Source organism: Hyaena hyaena, unplaced genomic scaffold (assembly GCF_003009895.1).
Source record: "Hyaena hyaena isolate Hyena2069 unplaced genomic scaffold, ASM300989v1 scaffold_1422, whole genome shotgun sequence".
In the NCBI taxonomy this organism is placed as follows: domain Eukaryota; kingdom Metazoa; phylum Chordata; class Mammalia; order Carnivora; family Hyaenidae; genus Hyaena; species Hyaena hyaena.
The window spans coordinates 261,791-279,791 of NW_024082053.1; the positions used below are offsets into that span (position 1 = coordinate 261,791).

The following is an 18,001-nucleotide window of genomic DNA, read 5'->3' on the forward strand; positions in this document are numbered from 1 at the left end:
ATATCATATGTTTGCACGTATAGGAGGATTAGGAGGAACTTGACGGAGGAACAAGGGGGAGAAGAAGGGCGGAAATGGTGGGGGAAAGGGAGAGAGGCAAACCATGAGAGACTCTTGAATGCTGACAAAAACTGAGGACTGATGGATGGGGGGGGAGGTGGGATGGGCATGGAGGAGGGCACTCGTGGGGATGAGCACTGGGTATTATGTGGAAACTAATTTGGTAATAAACTATTTGTAAAAAAAAATTTAAAAATTTAAAAAAAGAAAAAGAAAAAAAAAGAAATGCAGCTACAGGGAAACTGGGAAAAGCATAACACAGAGGAAGTGAATCAGGGACTGACTCCTATCACATTTCAGCTCTTGGAAGTGATGCTTTCAGCAGAATTTTTACAAGCTGGAGTCTATTCAAACAGGAAGTGGGGAATGCTCTGGGAAAAAAAAAAGTCAGCTGATAAATAGTTCAAGAAACTAAGGATGTTTCAACTTGAAAAGCAAAGCTTTTTAGATGTCATAGAATAACTATTGTCAAAGAAGATATTACAATGTGCTGAATCATCAGTAGATTTTCTCTTCCCTCTAAAACTCCAGAAGAACTGGATGATGTAAATCCCAAAGAAGTAAATTTTGTTTCAAATTAAGAAAGAACATGCTAATCATCAGACGTGGACATAAACGGGATGGGATGGCAAAAATCTATGCAGTTTCAATTCTTCAATATTTAATGAGAGACTAGATCAATATAAATATAAAATATTCCAATCAATGGATCACATTAAATGAATCACGTCAAGTCACATGCCTAAACGACTAGCTCTCCTCTAAGATTCTGTGAGCATTTCTATATGTGAAATGAATGTTCCATGTAGCTACTATGATTGGCATTCTGAACAAAGAAGGTGTGATTAGGGGTTTTGCAGAGTAAATAATTTTTTAGTCACAGCTTAAAGCACATGTCGTATTTGGAAAGAAAGAGAAAAGTAATAAGTACTTTCTAAGATAGGGTAGGGAATGAGCCTGAGTCAGGAAGGCAGAATTGTGTAAGGGACCCTGAATAGACAAACCTCGCTGGACTAGACTGTTTCAATAACCAAATAAAGGAGGGGCTGGTATGCCAATTAAAAAAATTAACTAGTCACATAGCTGAGTTCAAATTCCAATCCCATTACTTGTTAGCTGTCAGACCTCTCTAAGCCCTAACCTACTTATCTGTAAAATAGGAATAATAAAGATAATATTATCCATCTCGAAGAGTTGTCATAAGAATGAAATAAGCTACTGAAGCTAAAGTCTAATAACAATAAATAGCAATAAATGGTAGCTACAATTATTTTATGACAGAAAGGGCAGACACGGAGGCAGACATGGAGGCAGAGAGAGAGAGAGAGAGAGAAGGAGAGAGAGACTCTCCAGATGCTCCAAACATACTATCCTACTAAATGATAAATATGAAAACAACTATTGATTTGGCCCAACTGAGGCTTAATTGGTCATAAACATTTCCTCTTCATCTCTGTCCTTCTAAACTGCTTCAAAACCTCATAGGAAACTGGAAACAGAGTTAGAAATATTCTTGGATTTTTCTTATTGCAGAGTGATGGAATAAGCAGTCAAAATCTGCAAAATGGAGACATGCTGTAATGTTGAAGAATATCGTTAAATTAGGAAAACATGAAACCTATGCCCAACTCCCCAGATGACGTACAAATTCTAATTACCTCTTCTTGAAATTCAGCCAGGGCTTTCTGGAATGCTTTGGCATCATTATCTGCTGCGCTCAAAAGCTTTATATTTTCATAGAGCGTCTCATTCAGCACGCGCTCGGACTGAAAATTGAAAAGCGTTGTTAAATTATTCATGCCAGAAAGTAGTATTTTGATTTTTCAGACTTTTCCAAGATAATCAAATGTCATGTGTACGCACCTCGGATTTGAAAGTAGCTCCTAAGACACCTGCTGCCACCTGCAGTAGCAGGATCAAAAGCAAGCCTATGAAGAACTGGAAAAAAGAAAGAAAGAAATGGAACACGTATTATCTCTAGGGCATTCAGTAGCATCTTGGGACATTTGGGCAAGGTGCCTCCTTCTCCAGCCAGGGTCATATTACAGTTGGAATAATAACCGTGTTCTTCATCTATTCTACCCTTTGCCTCAAAAAGCCCATTTTGGGGCCATTAGTGGTCAGAAATGTCTGCTTCAGACACGAATCAAGCCAAGTGTTTAAAACAAAAACATAGGGGTAGGATCATAGACATCCGTGTGATGTTGAGTGGAGGGAAGTTTGAAAACTTAAATGCAATTGCTTGTGTATTACCTTTCTCCTGATCTTTCCTCATCAAACACAAACTTTAAAGCAAATTCCAGAAGTGACTTCAAAACAAGTTTGCTACCCCTGGCAGAATCACCTGGGGTCTTGTGATACATGTAGACTCCTAAAACCTGTCTCACATGTTCTGAATCATAACTTTAAGGAATGCAGCCCACAAAGTAGGTTTTCTCCTTTTATTTTATTTTATTATTTTTATTTTTTTTAAATATTTTTTTATTTATTTCTAGGAGAGAGAGAGAGACAGCGTGAGCAGGGGAGGGTCAGAGAGAGAGGGAGTCACAGACTGAAACAGGCTCCAGGCTCTGAGCTGGCAGTCAGCACAGAGCCCGACGCGGGGCTCGAACCCACGAACCACGAGATCATGACCTAAGCGAAAGTCGGACGCTTAACCGACTAAGCCACCCAGGCGCCCCGGTTTTCTCCTTTTAAAACAAGCTCCTCGAGTAATTAAATTCCCCAAACTACAAATAAGACCTTATGGATCAAAAAACAACTGCTAGGAATACTATTAATGTCCTGCTAAAGCTCTGTCTCTACCTTCCCTCCTAATAAACAAACAGTTAAAAAAATATCTTTTCAGGGACAGACACAATACTTATTTTGTTAGAGAAACAAGCTTAAATGAGCTCTGCAAACTCTAATGTTACATTTTATCTAAAAACTACCTCTTGGTCTTTATCTAATATTTTTCTACACCCGTTTATTATCCTATCGTACATGCTAAAAGTCAATATCTGTGGGTTATCCCAACCCAATCCATCCTCGTTGAAGCCTTCTAAGTGACAAATCTGATTACCACATTCCCTTATAATTTTGTTAGCATGGGATATGATTTGGCGTCGTCCACATGCAGACCCATCTCCCATCATTTACTGAGAGCAGCCTCTGTCTGCCACGCTCCAGCCATACCCAAGGCCTTGTAATTCCCTAAATGTGCCCACATTGTACTGCCAGGCTCTCTCCCTGGAAAGCCCATCACACCCTCACCCACACAGCCACATTATTCCCTTCTGCTTCTAGCTTGAAAATTCTCTCCTCTCCTCTTGCCCTCTTCTCCTCGGACCATTCACACTTGTAGCTACTAATTTGGGTGTCAGTCTTCCCTAATGGTTTCTAATTGTCTTTAAGTCTATGTATCTCTTAGCACAGTATCTGGCACACAGCACGTACTCAGTAAGAGCGAATGAATGAATGAATAAATAAATGGATGAATGAAATGGATGACATTTCTCAGGGTACCTCTAAGTGAAAAATATTAGTCTCTATGTAACACTCTAAACAAAAGTTAAAGTTTTGCCAATCTTGGCAAGTCCTTTTGACAGACAACAGGGATGGGAGATAATGCTCACAAGTCTGAAGGTCAGGTATTTAGATCTGTCTGGAGAACTCACCAAAAGAAGCATGCAGCGACTTTCTCTCACGGCACCACAGCATCCCAGGAAACCCAGAATCATGATGATAGAACCCACAGCAATCAAGATATTCACAGCAACATAGGGGTTAGTGCTAGAATCCCCAGAGCTGAGAATCTGAAAATAAAAAAGAGATTAATGACAAAAAATCCCTTTCTTTGGTGTTTGTTTTTCAACAAATATCCATCGGGTACTTAGTATGTGCCTGCCCCCATTCTAGGACCTTGAGATACCTCGGTGATCTAAACAAGCAAAACCCCCTGCCTTTGAGGAGCTTACACTCTATCAAGGTGTTACTTATCTGAATAACATTTCCAACTTATATTTTTCTAAGATGATCTATTGAATGTGGTATGGAAGAAATATAATAGGCTTCTAAAATACCAATTATTTTTAAAAGCTTAGGACAAGAACTTTCACCCATGATGTGATCTTTGGTTTGCCTATTTTGTGTTTTATATGTAAGAGTAGCATTGTAAAGCATGCATTTTTATACCAATTTAACTATCTAAATTAAAAAGACAAATTCCTCAAACTACTGACAGACATGACAATATGAATGAATTTCAAAAAACATTATGATGAGCTAAATAAGCCACATTCAAAGGAGTGATTACTATATGATTTCATTTATATGACATCCAAGAATAGGTAACTCAGATATCACAGCAGTGCTTGACTTTGAGCAAGGAAGGAAAGAAAGAGGAAACTGACCGCAAAGGGATATGTGTGAACATTTATAGGTTTATAAAAATGCTTTGCATATTGACTACAATAGTGATTACACAGGTCTATACATTGCCAAAACAAACAAAAACATTTTTTTAAAAATTTCTGAGATAAAGACAGCGTGAACAGGGGAGAGTCAGAGAGAGAGGGAGACACAGAATCTGAAACAGGGTCCAGGCTCTGAGCTAGCTGTCAGCACAGAGCCCTACGTGGGGCTCAAACCCGCAAACCGTGAGATCACAACCTGAGCGGAAGTCGGACGCTTAACCAACTGAGCCACCCAGGCACCCCCAAACAAAAATATTTAAACTAAGAAAACAGGGTCGCTGTGGTGGCTCAGTCAGTTAAGCGTCTGACCCTTGCTTTTGGGTTAGATCATCATGTTAAAATTCATGAGTTCGAGCTCACTTTGGGCTCCGCAGTTGGTAGCACAGAGCCTGCTTAGGATTCTCTCCATCCCTCTCTCTGCCCCTCCCCCACTGGTGTGCGTTCCCTCTCTCTCTCTCTCTCTCTCTCTCTCAAAATAAACTTTTTTATAAAAGCTTTAAAAAAAAAAACAAGAAAATAAGTATAGTTCTGGATATTCCATATAATTCTATCTCCTTGTTCCCAGAAAGTATAGTTGGTAGAGTCTTCTAGAAACTCTTTATTTTGCCTGTTAAGTAATGGGATATTGAGGAAAACATCCTAGAGCTCTTTATGTTGGCTTGAGCTACCCATCCTGTGTAATTCAGTTCTTCTCTCCAGCAACACACACACTCTTCTTCATCACCTTAATCATACCTAGCACAATCTACCACTTGTTCTCCAGATATATCACAATCGAAAAGTGAAGATTTGTGCCTGTGTTATACATGAGTGCTACATGTAGCCCATCGTCTTGTATGATCTCTATCTACCGGGCTATTTCTAGGAGGAGTACTAATTATTAGACTAACTCAGAGACTCTGCCTCCTAGAATCTGTTGCCCAGGATGTAAGTCAACTCCCTTAACAGGAAATACAAAACAAAAACAACAACAAAAAAACTACTGATAATGATATGTACATTTTTAAAGACTTTAAAAATCAACTCATAGCTTAGAGGAAAGCTTCATTCAATAATCAGTAGAAAGGAATGTGCTGAAATTGCAAAAGCATTCAAACTAAGATTTGTGATCTAGTCAGGGTCCTTGTATACAACTAAGTTATTAACCCTGGAATAGTCAACTAACCCTGCTGGGCCCCAATTTCCCATTTATAAAGGAAATTGGGTCAGCCTCTGTGGTACTTAAGTTCTCCTTTGTCTCTAAGAATCTATGCTTACAGACAACGTTTCAGCTTACATACTTAGAAAGCTTGGTTCTGTCCCAAAGATTTGTTTTTTTTTAGTTTTTTGTTGTTATTGTTGTTCGTTTGATTTTTGTTTGCTTGCTTGTTCTTATTGGGACTAAGAAATCAGTTTTGTTAATAAACATGTATGACATCTGGGTCAAGATAGATAATGTCAAAAAAAAGAGTAAGAAAGAAAGAAAAAGGAAAAGAAAAACCCACATGAAGAAATCCACTCTACCCCTTCACCATCAAATCACCATCACTAGAACGTCGTAGCCTCTGCAGGAAAAACTTAAGGCTTCTGAGAGAGAAATCAGAGTCACTGATTTCAGATAAAGGTAAATCAAGCCAGTTTCACAGAAGTCAAGCTGGTTATGTTGTCCTGGCAGATACGGACTTTCATTCAGTGTTGGAGGCTGACAGATCACAGAGTAAACATGTAACTGAAGATGCTGTTTGGCTCTAGTAATCCATTCGTGTCCCCAGACGTGGAGTCTCACCCTCTCAAGGACAGCAATTTTTCTCTTAATACATTCAATGTGTGGAATTTATTAACAGACTAAACACCAAATTTGTTTACCAGAAGCACTTGGGGGAAAGAAAATGTTCCTATATCAACCAGAAATAAAATAAAATAAATAAAATACAGGCTGCACACATATCTTAAAAAGGCCAAAGCACCCTCTCAATAGGTGGCTGTTTAATCTCTGTGCTTAATTATGAGTTTGAAAGTCAGACATCCACTTCTAGATAGCAGAGATTCAGGGCATCTTCAAATACCCTTCTAGAGTAACCCATCGCCCAAAGCCACCAGGAAGCCACAGTTAACGTTTACCAGTATAAAACAGTACGTGAAGTCAGGATGGACTAGGGTATTGCCAACTAGTTGCTACACCTGTCCTCCACCCAATTTCTTCACCATGAGTAGGCACAGAATGAGGAAGCAGCTAACTGTCACTGATTCCTTGGGTTCTCTAAGGGAAGAAAGCAAATTTTAAAAAGAGAAAACAGAGAACGAAAGACAGGAGGAGGGGAGGGAGGTTGGAGGGAGGGGCAGAAAAGTCACCCAGTTTAGAAAAGGAATCAGAACAGATGTTAATTTGTTTTCAGTCTTTCTTACATCAAGGCTGTCTCCAAAGGCATTCAGCTTCATTATGCTTTAATACATTTTTACAGAAAATATATTACTTTAATTGCTGGCTTAATATATTTTAATAATTACCAAATAAGAATCAAAATTTCTCTTACAGCAAAAAAAAAAAAAAAAATTTCTCTTACAGCAAGAAACTTTATTTGGGCAAATAAATACCTTGAAAAGGTGCTGGCAGTAGAAGATGTGATCCTGAAAAGTGGCAAGAGCCCAGACAACAAAGAATAAGGGGACTACCGTGCAGACGGTCAAGAACAATAATTTAGGAATTTGGAAGGGAGTGGAGAGTCCTTGAGAAGAAGGGAGAGAGCAAACCGGGAGCAAGAAAGCCAGGAAATGATGCCAGGTGTTAAGTTGGGTAAAACCAAGAGAACAGCCCTATGCACCTTCCGCCTTACTCCCACACACTCTCTTTCCACCTTCACAATTGGGTGTGTGGTATGGAGCAGAAAGAGCACACACCTAATCAAAAGACGGGAGCCAGAATCAACTCTATGAACTAAACTTCCTCCAGACCTGTGGAGATCTCGGTAAGCGCTCTGCCACAGGGCGTGGAATGGTGCATGGTGAAGGAAAGGGGCTCATGCCAGTCTTCTGTAGAGAGCAAGAAGTTGGACACCCCCAGCCAACTGCTGAGTTACACTAGCGTGACCAGCCTCTTACTGTTATAGGGAGTTACCCTCAATGCCAGTCGATGCAGGTAATTACCAACCATCCTTGCACCTTGTTGCCTTGAAAACACAGATTCAGATTCTTCTTCTCCAAGAGAACTTCTCCCCTCCTTTACTTTTGGACCAACCTCCCACCTTGGAATCAGCCAAATGATTGTCAATACCTCATATTGCAAAAATTGTTTTTGGTGAGGATGAACGGTAGTCTGTACAGCTACACTTCAGGCTGGCCTTATGCAAATAATGAAGGAGCCTGATTTCCATTTTGGTCCCTTCAACCTCCATTTTGATAGCAAGCTCCCTATCTTTGGAATCACACCTCTCCATTCTCCAAAAGGATTGATACATGCCTAGCACAGTGCCAGGCACACAGTGAGTGACTTTGATTAACTGAAATGAATTAAATGATAAAATCACAAAGCAGCACAAATGACTACATGAGGCAATTAAGGAAAATGCTACAGAAATATTTATATTATTGTTGTCATTACTGTCATCATTATAAAATAAATTAAACTACTCTGGAAACAGGGAAGCTTGTATCTCTTTATTTACCTCTTGACCATCTTTGCTTACTCGTACCCAAATCGCTATTGCCAGGATCAAGATGCCACAGAGCTGTAGAAAGAAAAAAAAAAAATGTTAGCAGACTACCAAGGCAAACTGGAACTCTGATTGAACACATCCCCAGCCTTCCGGTTAAAATGGTTTATCTCTAATTACATATTACCACCTAAAAGAAAATCTGGCATATTCACATGCAGGTAATTGCTAAAACGTTCTGCTGTAATTGGTAAGTTTGATAAGAATAATTCTGTTTCTTGTCCATGATCCATTCATGGGTCTACAGACCAGAAGTCATCACCATCACAGGCGAGGGGAAAAATGATTTTTCATGTTTCAATTTGAACTCTGTTTTTGGTAGATTGTAATATATGAACGATAAGTCACAATAGCTCAAAGGCAAAATAGCCTTACTGGAGCCCTGGGTTTGTCTCTGAGAAGTTGTCTTGGACCAAAAAGGAAGAAGATAACCAATTATCAAACATTCCTTCAAGATTCCAGAAGCAAGAAATCGGGATAGATGGGGAACCATAGTACCTCTGACAAAGTCTGCAGGTAAGCAACAGGGTTTACAACACTTTTTGTACCCAAATAAACTCTTTTAAAAATAAGCGTTTTTTGGGTTGTAAAGCTTACCCAGAGAGGAAGAACAATGAGCGACAGTACTTAAACTCTTAAATGCATTTAATGACTTTACCAGATTATTTAATTTGGACCAAAGCCAACACATAAAATGTGAAACACATTTTGCTTTTGGGTAAAGAAAACCCTTGTGTCTTTCAAAGTTTCGTTTGGTTTTTTTTTTGTTGTTTTTTTTTTTTTCGGTTTCAGATATATATGTTGCAGCCTCAAAAAAAAAAAAATCAAAGATCTATTATTAAATAGAGATGTTGAGAACAAGCTTGGTAACAGCGGACACAGCAGGCCTTGCAAGATTTTCTTGACTACTCCGGCCGTGTGGTGCTCTGACAGAAATGCCTGACTCCTCTGAAGCCCGGTGACCTTGTAGTATCATTGCTTTTGTGCCCCGTTGAGCCATATGCCTCGAATGTTAAAACAGCAGTTTCACTTTTGAAAAACAATGTTCTTAATGCTTATTCGCTTTTGAAGGACAGAGAAACCGCACGAGCAGGAGGAGGGGCAGAGAGAGAAGGAGACACAGAATCTGAAGCAGGCTCCCAGCTGTCAGATGTGGGGCTTGAACTCTCAAGCTGTAGAGATCATGACCTGAGCTGAAGTCAGCCACCTAACCAAGTGAGCCACCCAGGCGCCCCCAGCAGTTTCACTTTTCATGGCTTCTCATGAAGTCTGCCGTGGAAACAGAATCAAAGGCTCTGTTTGGGAATAGGGCATACCGTGAGCAGCTGAATAAGCACAGAATATCTGTGTTCCCTAAAAGATCTCGAAAAACATCATCTGGGTTCAAACACTCCCTTTCAGGTCAAGAAGCTGGAATCCTGCAAGATAACAGTCGCATCCTGAAAACCCAGCACCGCTCCCCATCCAATCCTTCCCTACCACATGCTTCAACTCTTACAAAATAATGACCGTGGTGGAAAACCAAAGCTCTTTCTCAAATCACCGAATAACCTATACAATTTAATGGTCTTGTAGGCACACCCTTGCACAGGCTATAAAATACAAACCGTTGAAAAGACAGCCTTAGAGCCTGAAAACCCTCATTTTTTCTCCCCCTTTCCAAATCCTAATTTCCCTTGCAGATGCAGATAAATGCTCATTTTAGCAGTTCTGCATTAATAAGTCTATAAAAATTTATGTTGATTGATAATGAGACCCTCAGAGGTTTTCAGTAATTTAAAGCAGTTGGATTTTTGTTATTCAATTTGTTCATTGATATTTTCTTTCTTTTCTTCTCAAGTAGATTTACATTAATTGCCTTAATAGTTGCTCTGGCTTTTAGCTTAACTGAAAATAGTATTAATTTTCCATGTAAGTATTCTGATTATTATCCTTGTGTGATATTTATTTATGAGACTATCAATGAGAAAATTGTAGGAGATCCTAGTGACTAAGACTGTGGTTTTTTAAACTCTTAACTTTTTTGCTTGTTTCTGTGTGACTTTTTAGTTTACTCTTTGAATGCTTTTAGATACCAAATTACTGAGAAATCTTACAAAATCAACTCTATTTTCCCCTCAGATGATAACTTTTAATCTTTTTCCATCACCAAAAGTCATCCGTAACATTCACTTTAAAAGAAGGTGTATCAAAACGAGACACTAATTAGCACATCTGTTGAAATGGCCAAAATCTGAAATGCTGGTAAAAATGTGGAGCGACAGGAACTGTCACATGCAATGCTGGTGGAAATGCAAAAAGTTACAACCACCCTTGAAGACGGTTGGGCAGTCTCTTACCAAACCAAACACACTTACTCTATGATCCAACAATCATGCTCCTTGGTATTTATCCACACAAAAACCTGCACAAGGATGTTTAGAGCAGCTTTTTCCCATTGCTACTACTTGGAAGCAACCAAGATGTCTTCCAGTAGGGGAACAAGTGAGTAAATAATCTGTGGTACCTCCAGACAAGGAAGCATAGTCTGAATAGACTAAAAAAATAGAAGCTATCATACCATGAAAAGACATGGAAGAAGCTTACATGCATATTACTAAATAAAAGAAACCAATCTGAAAAGGCTACATACAGCATGATTTGGACTTTGTGATTATCTGAAAAAGGCACAACTATAGAGACAGTTAAAAGATTGGGATTTGCTGGGGGTGGGGTGCAGAATGCAGAGGTAGAGCACAGATTATTTTTAAGGCAATAAAAATACTCTATAAAATATTATAATTATGGATACATACCATGGTCATTATATATTTATCCAAACCCGTAGAGTGTATAAAACCAAGAGAGAACCCTAATGAAAACTATGATCTTTGGGCGGTTATGATGTTTCCATGGCCGTTCATCAATTCTAACACATGCGCTGCTCTGGTGAGTGATATTGATAACAGGGTTGGCTGTGCATGTGTGAGGGTAGGGTATATGGGAAATTATTGTACCTTCCTCTCCATCTGGCTGTAACCTAAAACTGCTCTAAAAAATTAAGTATTTTTTAATGTTTGTTTTTATTTTTTTAAGAGAAAGGGCACAAGCAGGATAGAGGCAAAGAAAGGAGACACAGAATCTGAAGCAGGCTCCATGCTTGGAGCGGTCAGTACAGGGCCCAACTCAGGGCTCAAACTCATGAACTGAACGGTCAGATCATGACCTGAGCTGAAGTTGGACGGTTAACCAACTGAGCCACCCAGGCGCCCCCCCAAATTAAGTATTTTTAAAAAGAAAAAGAAAGAACATTCAATTATTTCAGAAGTCAAGAACAGTTCACCCAATTTCAATCTTTACAATTAGATAAATTTTCTTAAAAGGCTTAAAGTTGGACAAACTATCATTTCCATCCCTATCTATCTTTTCTTCAAACTTCCTCTTAAAAACAAAAGAAACGAACATTTAGAACATGCCATTCTCATCTTACTGAAAAAATTTATGTGTAAAAATTAGTCTTCATAATATAAAAGTGTTAAATTTTATACTGACCGGCTTTAAAAGTAAATTGATTTTCTATCAAGAATAATCATTCAAGGGGCGCCTGGGTAGCTCAGGTCATGATCTCACAGTTTGTGACTTTGAGCCCTGTGTCCAGCTCTATACTGTCGGTCCGGAAGCTGTTTGGGATTCTCTCTCTCTCCCTCTCTCCCTGCTCCTCCCCCACTCGCTCTCCTCTCAAAAAATAAATAAACTTTAAAAAAACAAAGAATAATCATTCTAAAGTCATGATTGACTTTAACCTATTTTATCCTAATTGTCACAGCACTGGCTACCATAATGGTTGGTTCTTTGAGCCTTTTTCCAGTCTGGCTTTGGGTGTTTGTCCCCAGCCTTCTTATGCTGTTTAAATAATTGAGGGTATAAATTAAGAAATAAGTATCTAGCTCTGTCCTACTTTCTGTTGATCATGTTGTAAAGGAAATGAGATGATATTCTGGGCCTCCGAGCCAGCTGACCGTGGACGCAGCTGAACAGGCCTACTTCTCTCCAGAGCCCACCTTCCGGCTTCTTTTTGAAGGAAGATCATTGTGGTTGCCACTGAGCTCTCATAAAACCTCTTTCTTTTTATGGAATTAGGATGCATTTTGTCTGAGCCAGCATTCTAAAGAATTAGGTAATAATTCTGATGTTTGCGCATGAGCATGCTATGGACTGAATCATATCCCCCCCAAATGTACATATTAAAGCCCTACCCTGTATTTTGAGGTAGGGCTTTTAGGAGGTTAATTGATGTTTAATGGGGTCCTAATCTGAGATGGCAGGTGACCTCATAACAAGAGGAAGAGATCTCTTTGTCTCTATCTCTGTGTCTCTTGCTTTCTCTCGGCACAGATGCATGGAGGGAAAACCATGCGAGGACACAGCAAGAAGGCAATCCTCCGAAAGCCAGGAAGAGAGCTCTCACCAGAAATCAAACTGGCTGGCGCCTTGATCTTGGACGTCTAGCTCCCAGAACTGCGAGAAAATAAATTTCTGTTGTTTAACCCACCAAGTCCGTGGTATTTTGTTATGGCAACCCAAGCAGACTGAGACAGGGAAGAAACTGAAAACTACAGAATGCCAAGAGGAAAAATGGAAGCACCATCCAGGGCAAAGGTAAATGGCACAGAAAAAGCTGATTTGTCCTCTTCTCTGATACTGTGTCCGCCAACCATCCCTACTCCCTCCCTCTCAATTCTATCTTTTTTTAAAGTTTATTTATTTATTTTGAGGACGGGGAGGGCAGAGAGAGAAAAAATCCCAAGCAGCTAACAGCACAGAGCCTAATGCAGGGCTTGATCTCACCAGCCGTGAGATCATGACCTGAGCCAAAATTAAGAGGCACACTCTCAGCCAACTCAGCCACCCAGGCACCCCTCAATTCTATCTTTTGATTTTATCACACTGTATGTGAAGAGTGTTGAACGTGGAAGGAAGTGCATAGCACCATGCTAGGAGGAAGTGTGGATTGTGAGCTATATCCTTATTGGTCCAGAAAGGCCACTTTTTAGATAAGCATAGGGGAAAGCTTCCTAAAACTTTAGGAAAGAATAAGAACATATCCAGGGGCGCCTGGGTGGCTCAGTCCGTTCAGTGTCTGACTTAGGCTCAGGTCATGATCTTGCGATTTGTGAGTTCGAGCCCCGCTTTGGGCTCTGTGCTGACACCTCTGAGCCCTGGAGCCTGCTTCAGATTCTGTGTCTCCCTCTCTCCCTGCCCCTCCCACACTCAAACACTCAAACTCCGTGTCTCTCTCTCTCTCTCTCTCTCAAAAATAAACATAAAAAGAATTAAGAAGAATAAGAACATATCCAAATGGATAACATGAAAACTACAAGATTTGTTTTTATAGTAACCCGGTAATTTATTGTAATCCGGCAACACTAGACGCCACGAATACAGGTGGTGAGTATCCCAACAGCCCTAACATTTAGGACAGCACTAACATTTTAGTTGTTCATTTTCACCCAAGTTTCTTCTTCTCTTAAACATTTATTGAAAAGCCTAGTTTCATGCATTATGGTAAATAAGGCAGAGTGTGCAACAGTTGCTTATGAGAATTTTTTTATATTAAATTTTTGGTTTCCCATATATTGTGTCCTCTTCTTCAGGAATACAAGTTGTGCTGGTTTTCCATTTTCTGTTCTATCATCTTCTTCCACCTCATTTATCTCTTTTTGATTTTCCTCCGGGAGAGCTTCTCAATTTGGGATTCTATATCACTGTCTCCACTTCATGTAGTTTCTGGAGTGGATTTTAATTCTATCATTGCGTATCGGGTTTCCATGAAGTATTTCTTTATTGCATCCATTTTCCTTTTCTTCCCATTCTATGCTTTTCCAGTTAAGTTTTTCGTTTCTCATGGCCTCTATCCTCTGCTTCACAGGGAGGTATTATTTTCTGGCATTGCACTGTGGAGACTGATTTGAAGATCCTTCTTCCACGATGCTGGAGTGTTTCAGGGATGTGCACTTGTCCTCTAAGATTTCGGAGGGACATTCCCTGTCATTTGTTCTGAGGTCCTTTATTTTGGGACTTGGGCTAGATTTTCCTTTATTCATCCTTGAATAAGATGAGACCTCGCCTGCTGTATTACTCATTGAGAGTAGGGTCTGCCCTTTGCCTCACTCTTTAACGAGGTGGGTCATGGTAATTCTCAGACTTCCTGTTGGAAGAGAGGTCGCTGTGCATTCTCTCTGCAGGCAGGGCCTAATGCAGCTCTGATTTACTGACACCGCCTCCTGCCACTCACACACTGCTTTTCTGATGCTCTAACCAGGGGAGTTAATTAAAATCTTCAATTCTTAGCAGGCTCTGCCTTCATGGTCTTTCTATCTTCAGCACCAGATGTCTGATATTTATTGTAACAATGAGTATTAAATGCACAGCCAAGTGTCTCTACAGTCGCCGTCATGGGTATCTTCTAAACCTAGGAAGTAAGCCAAACGCCCAGTACAACCGCTGCAAATTCTAATCTCAAATAACTCTAAATGTAGGGGAAAGAAATCAACCACGTTTCTTTCTGACATAAATAGGGTCTGAGCAAACGTGCTTCAGGTTATCTTCGCTGCTTGAAAGCGTACAATCGCTAAAATTTACCTAACTTCAAAATAGGTAAAGAGAGATGAATGTTCAGCATTTGATTAGCATCCGAATGTTTCTGAATCATAAAACTGATGCAAATCCAGGGATGTTTTTATCACTTTGTGTCAAAAGTACAACTGCCACGGCAGCAACACCTGCAGACGTGAACAGACATCTGCAGGGCCCCGGGGACAAACGGCCCGCAGACCAGGGCTCTCTACGTTGAAGTCAAAGTAATAGACTATCTGGATTTCACAGTAATAGGCATATATAAAATGTTTCCTATCTTCAACCTTGACACGTGTGCCCACTTAATGACCTGGAGGACAAGGTTCCATTTAGAATTCTCTGACTCCTCAGAGTCTGCAACCGGGGGGGGGGGGGGGGGGGGGGGGGGGGGGGGGGGGTCAGCCCCGACCCGGCCTTCATCCCGCTTATGCCCTGTAGTCTAGGGTCAGGACAGGAAGGAGTGCAGATTCCTCCGCCCGCAAGCCAGCTCCGTTACCATCTGCTCCTGTTCTGCCAAACAGCTCCCCCTTGATCACTTCAGGAGGAGGGCCTGTGCAGACCCTGGAAACAGGTTTGGAGCCATTGGGGCAAGGAGATTTGGGGTCGCAAAACCCCAAAGTGGAGGCCAGGCTCAGAGTGAAAATAGTTCTCTAGCCCCGCACGTCCCTTGCCCCCTGCGGTGAGAAGAAGACCAGAATAGGGCTAAAATTATATATAAGTTTTAAAAGCCAATTACGTACAAAATGTTACCATACCAGATTCTAATACTTAAAATGAAAAAGCAATATAATGGTTGGAATTGAGGAAAATTACATTAGTTGAACTATTATTGCATGAGAGTCCTTGGTTACAGGCTTTCAGAAAGTATCTTATTTAATCTTCACAATTAACTCTGCTGGATAAAATGATCATCTTCATTTTACTGATACAGAGACTGGGGCACAGAAAAGTCAAGGGACATGTTCCAGGCCAGCGACCAATGTAGAGTGAATTCAGGATTTGAATCTCAAGTCTGTTTACAAAAATATGCTTTCTTTCCCTTCCTCTAATTTGTAATTGAGAATTTCTGCCCTCATCATAATTCGTCCCATCTTATTTCCTTCTCTGTTTCAAAATCTGACATTGGAATTGATTTATCACTACACAGAGTATTTCTTATTTTTGTCTCATAAAAATGTCTATATGACGTTCGTCGAAATGTCTGTTTCTTGAACATTTCTTTTGCATTATTCTAAGTTCTTTTCTATGCAATTAACTCAATTAATGACTTTCCTAGCAAGTCCATGAAGTAGATGCTACTACTATCGCCAGTTTTAAAGATGGAGAACTCTAAAGCACAGAGAAATTAACTGATTTCCCCTAGGTCACACAGCTAGTGATGAAGGAACTGAGTGAGGTTCAGTCTGAACTCTCAACCACTGGGCTTCCCTATCTTCTGTCATTGTTATAATTCCACACTGACGCAGTGTCAGGAAACCACTGTTATTTACAAAGTTCACACATTCCAGCCATAGTCAAGTCTTTATCTTGAGAGATTTCAACAACTGACAGAATGTAATATAATTGGGTCTGATTTTTTGTTTGTTTCTTTTTTGAGAGAGAGCACATGAGTGGGGGAGAGAGGCATAGGGGGAGAGAGGCATGGGGAGGGGAGAGGGAGAAAGAGAGAGAGAGACAGAGAGAGAGAGAGAGAGAATATAAGCAGGCTCCACACTCAGCATGGAGTCCAACATCGGGCTCGATCCCACGACCCTGAGATCAACCTGAGCTAAAACCAAGAGCCAGAAGCTCAACCGACCGAGCTACCCAGGGACCCCTGGGCCTGATTTTTTAAGGTTCCCCTATCTCAGTTATGTCTGCCTTAACTCTCTTCATTGCTCTCAGCACAGCCAGCCAAGAGAGCCAGGCACCACATAAAATACAATGAGGAATATCAAAATTCTGTTCCTGGACTCTCTCCAAGTTCTGACTTCCTTATGCTCTCTTCAAACTGCTCCAGGCACTGGCTTCCTGCAGTTCCTGATACATTTGGCTTTTACAGCCCAGCTCCTCCTTCTCACCTTACCTCGTTCGGGATTGGTAATGTGACTTCACTGCTTTCCTGCATGCAGGGCTGGCCTCTCTACAGCTCGCTGCTTCTGGCAGCACTTCTGCTGCATCCCTGGGCCAAAGGCCGTGTCCGGTGCTGACCTGGACAACTACCACACCCACGCATCTACCACACTCGTGCATCTACCACACTCTTCAGCCTGATTTATCTGAGAGGAGTGCAAGAAAATGTGGGCAGCTCATCTGTTTGCACACAAGCCTTGGAGAAATAGACTTTGTACTTGGAATGTATCCATTCTCTAAGGCACCTTCAATTCACTGTAACTTGCATCAAATGCTAGCATCAGTGATTAAGAATGATTTCTGCTTCCATGGGCTTCTTCTTTAATTGCTAATTCTGACAAATGGAAATTGCTGCATATTTATGTGGCATATCTCAAGTTCTCTCACAAAAGAAACTGGTATGTTTAGCTTACATGACCATATGCATATCTCAGAGATATTTCAACATCTGGCCCTACTTTGCAAAGGCTTAGTTTTGTAAGTTACACCAGAAAGAATGCATTTGAAAACATAAAGCCATGGATATCTATAAGAAAACCACATCAGTAGGACCGTTAAGATTTTTGCTTAAGTAAACATTAGGAATGTGACAAATTGCTAATTTCCTGTGAAGAGTCATAAAATTCCAACTGAGAACTCTGGGCTGGGGTATAGAGGAGAGAATCAAAATAGCAGTGATTCCCTAACCTCAGAGACTCCTGCTGTCTAGATTTTGAACAAAAATATTGATGTCACCTGTTGGCTGAGAAGTTATCATTGGTCTTTACCACCATTGTTCTCACTCAAAGACTTCAGTTCAAGGTATGTCATATAAAGATTGTAGGTCATACCAACATGCTGAGGGAAAGAACATGGCCTTTTACCCCAGGAAAATAGAAATATCTAACTGAAATATAATGCATCAGAAAGGCTTTGTCTTCATTATCACAAAACAAAGAGATAATAGCAACCATAAAGCAATCAGAGGTCCCCAAGAAAGCAGTGACAATATCTGGGTACAGCATGGTACAGATCTCTAATCTTACATGTATGTAATCCTGAACCTATGGCCTGTCCCTTTCCTAATCT

The 18,001-nt window shown here is 40.4% G+C and overlaps 1 protein-coding gene across 4 annotated transcripts in view; it reads right to left on the bottom strand.

Moving 5' to 3' along the window:
* Window positions 1-18,001, bottom strand: part of TSPAN8 (tetraspanin 8) — a 98,953-nt gene that overhangs the window by 10,793 nt on the left and 70,159 nt on the right. For all 4 annotated transcript variants that reach the window (XM_039223662.1, XM_039223663.1, XM_039223661.1 and 1 more), the window contains 4 exons: window positions 8,159-8,221; window positions 3,720-3,857; window positions 1,924-1,998; window positions 1,719-1,826 (listed from right to left, as the gene is read on the bottom strand). In XM_039223662.1, coding sequence (XP_039079593.1) covers window positions 1,719-1,826; window positions 1,924-1,998; window positions 3,720-3,857; window positions 8,159-8,221 — 384 coding nt within the window. The remainder of the gene's footprint in view (window positions 1-1,718; window positions 1,827-1,923; window positions 1,999-3,719; window positions 3,858-8,158; window positions 8,222-18,001) is intronic.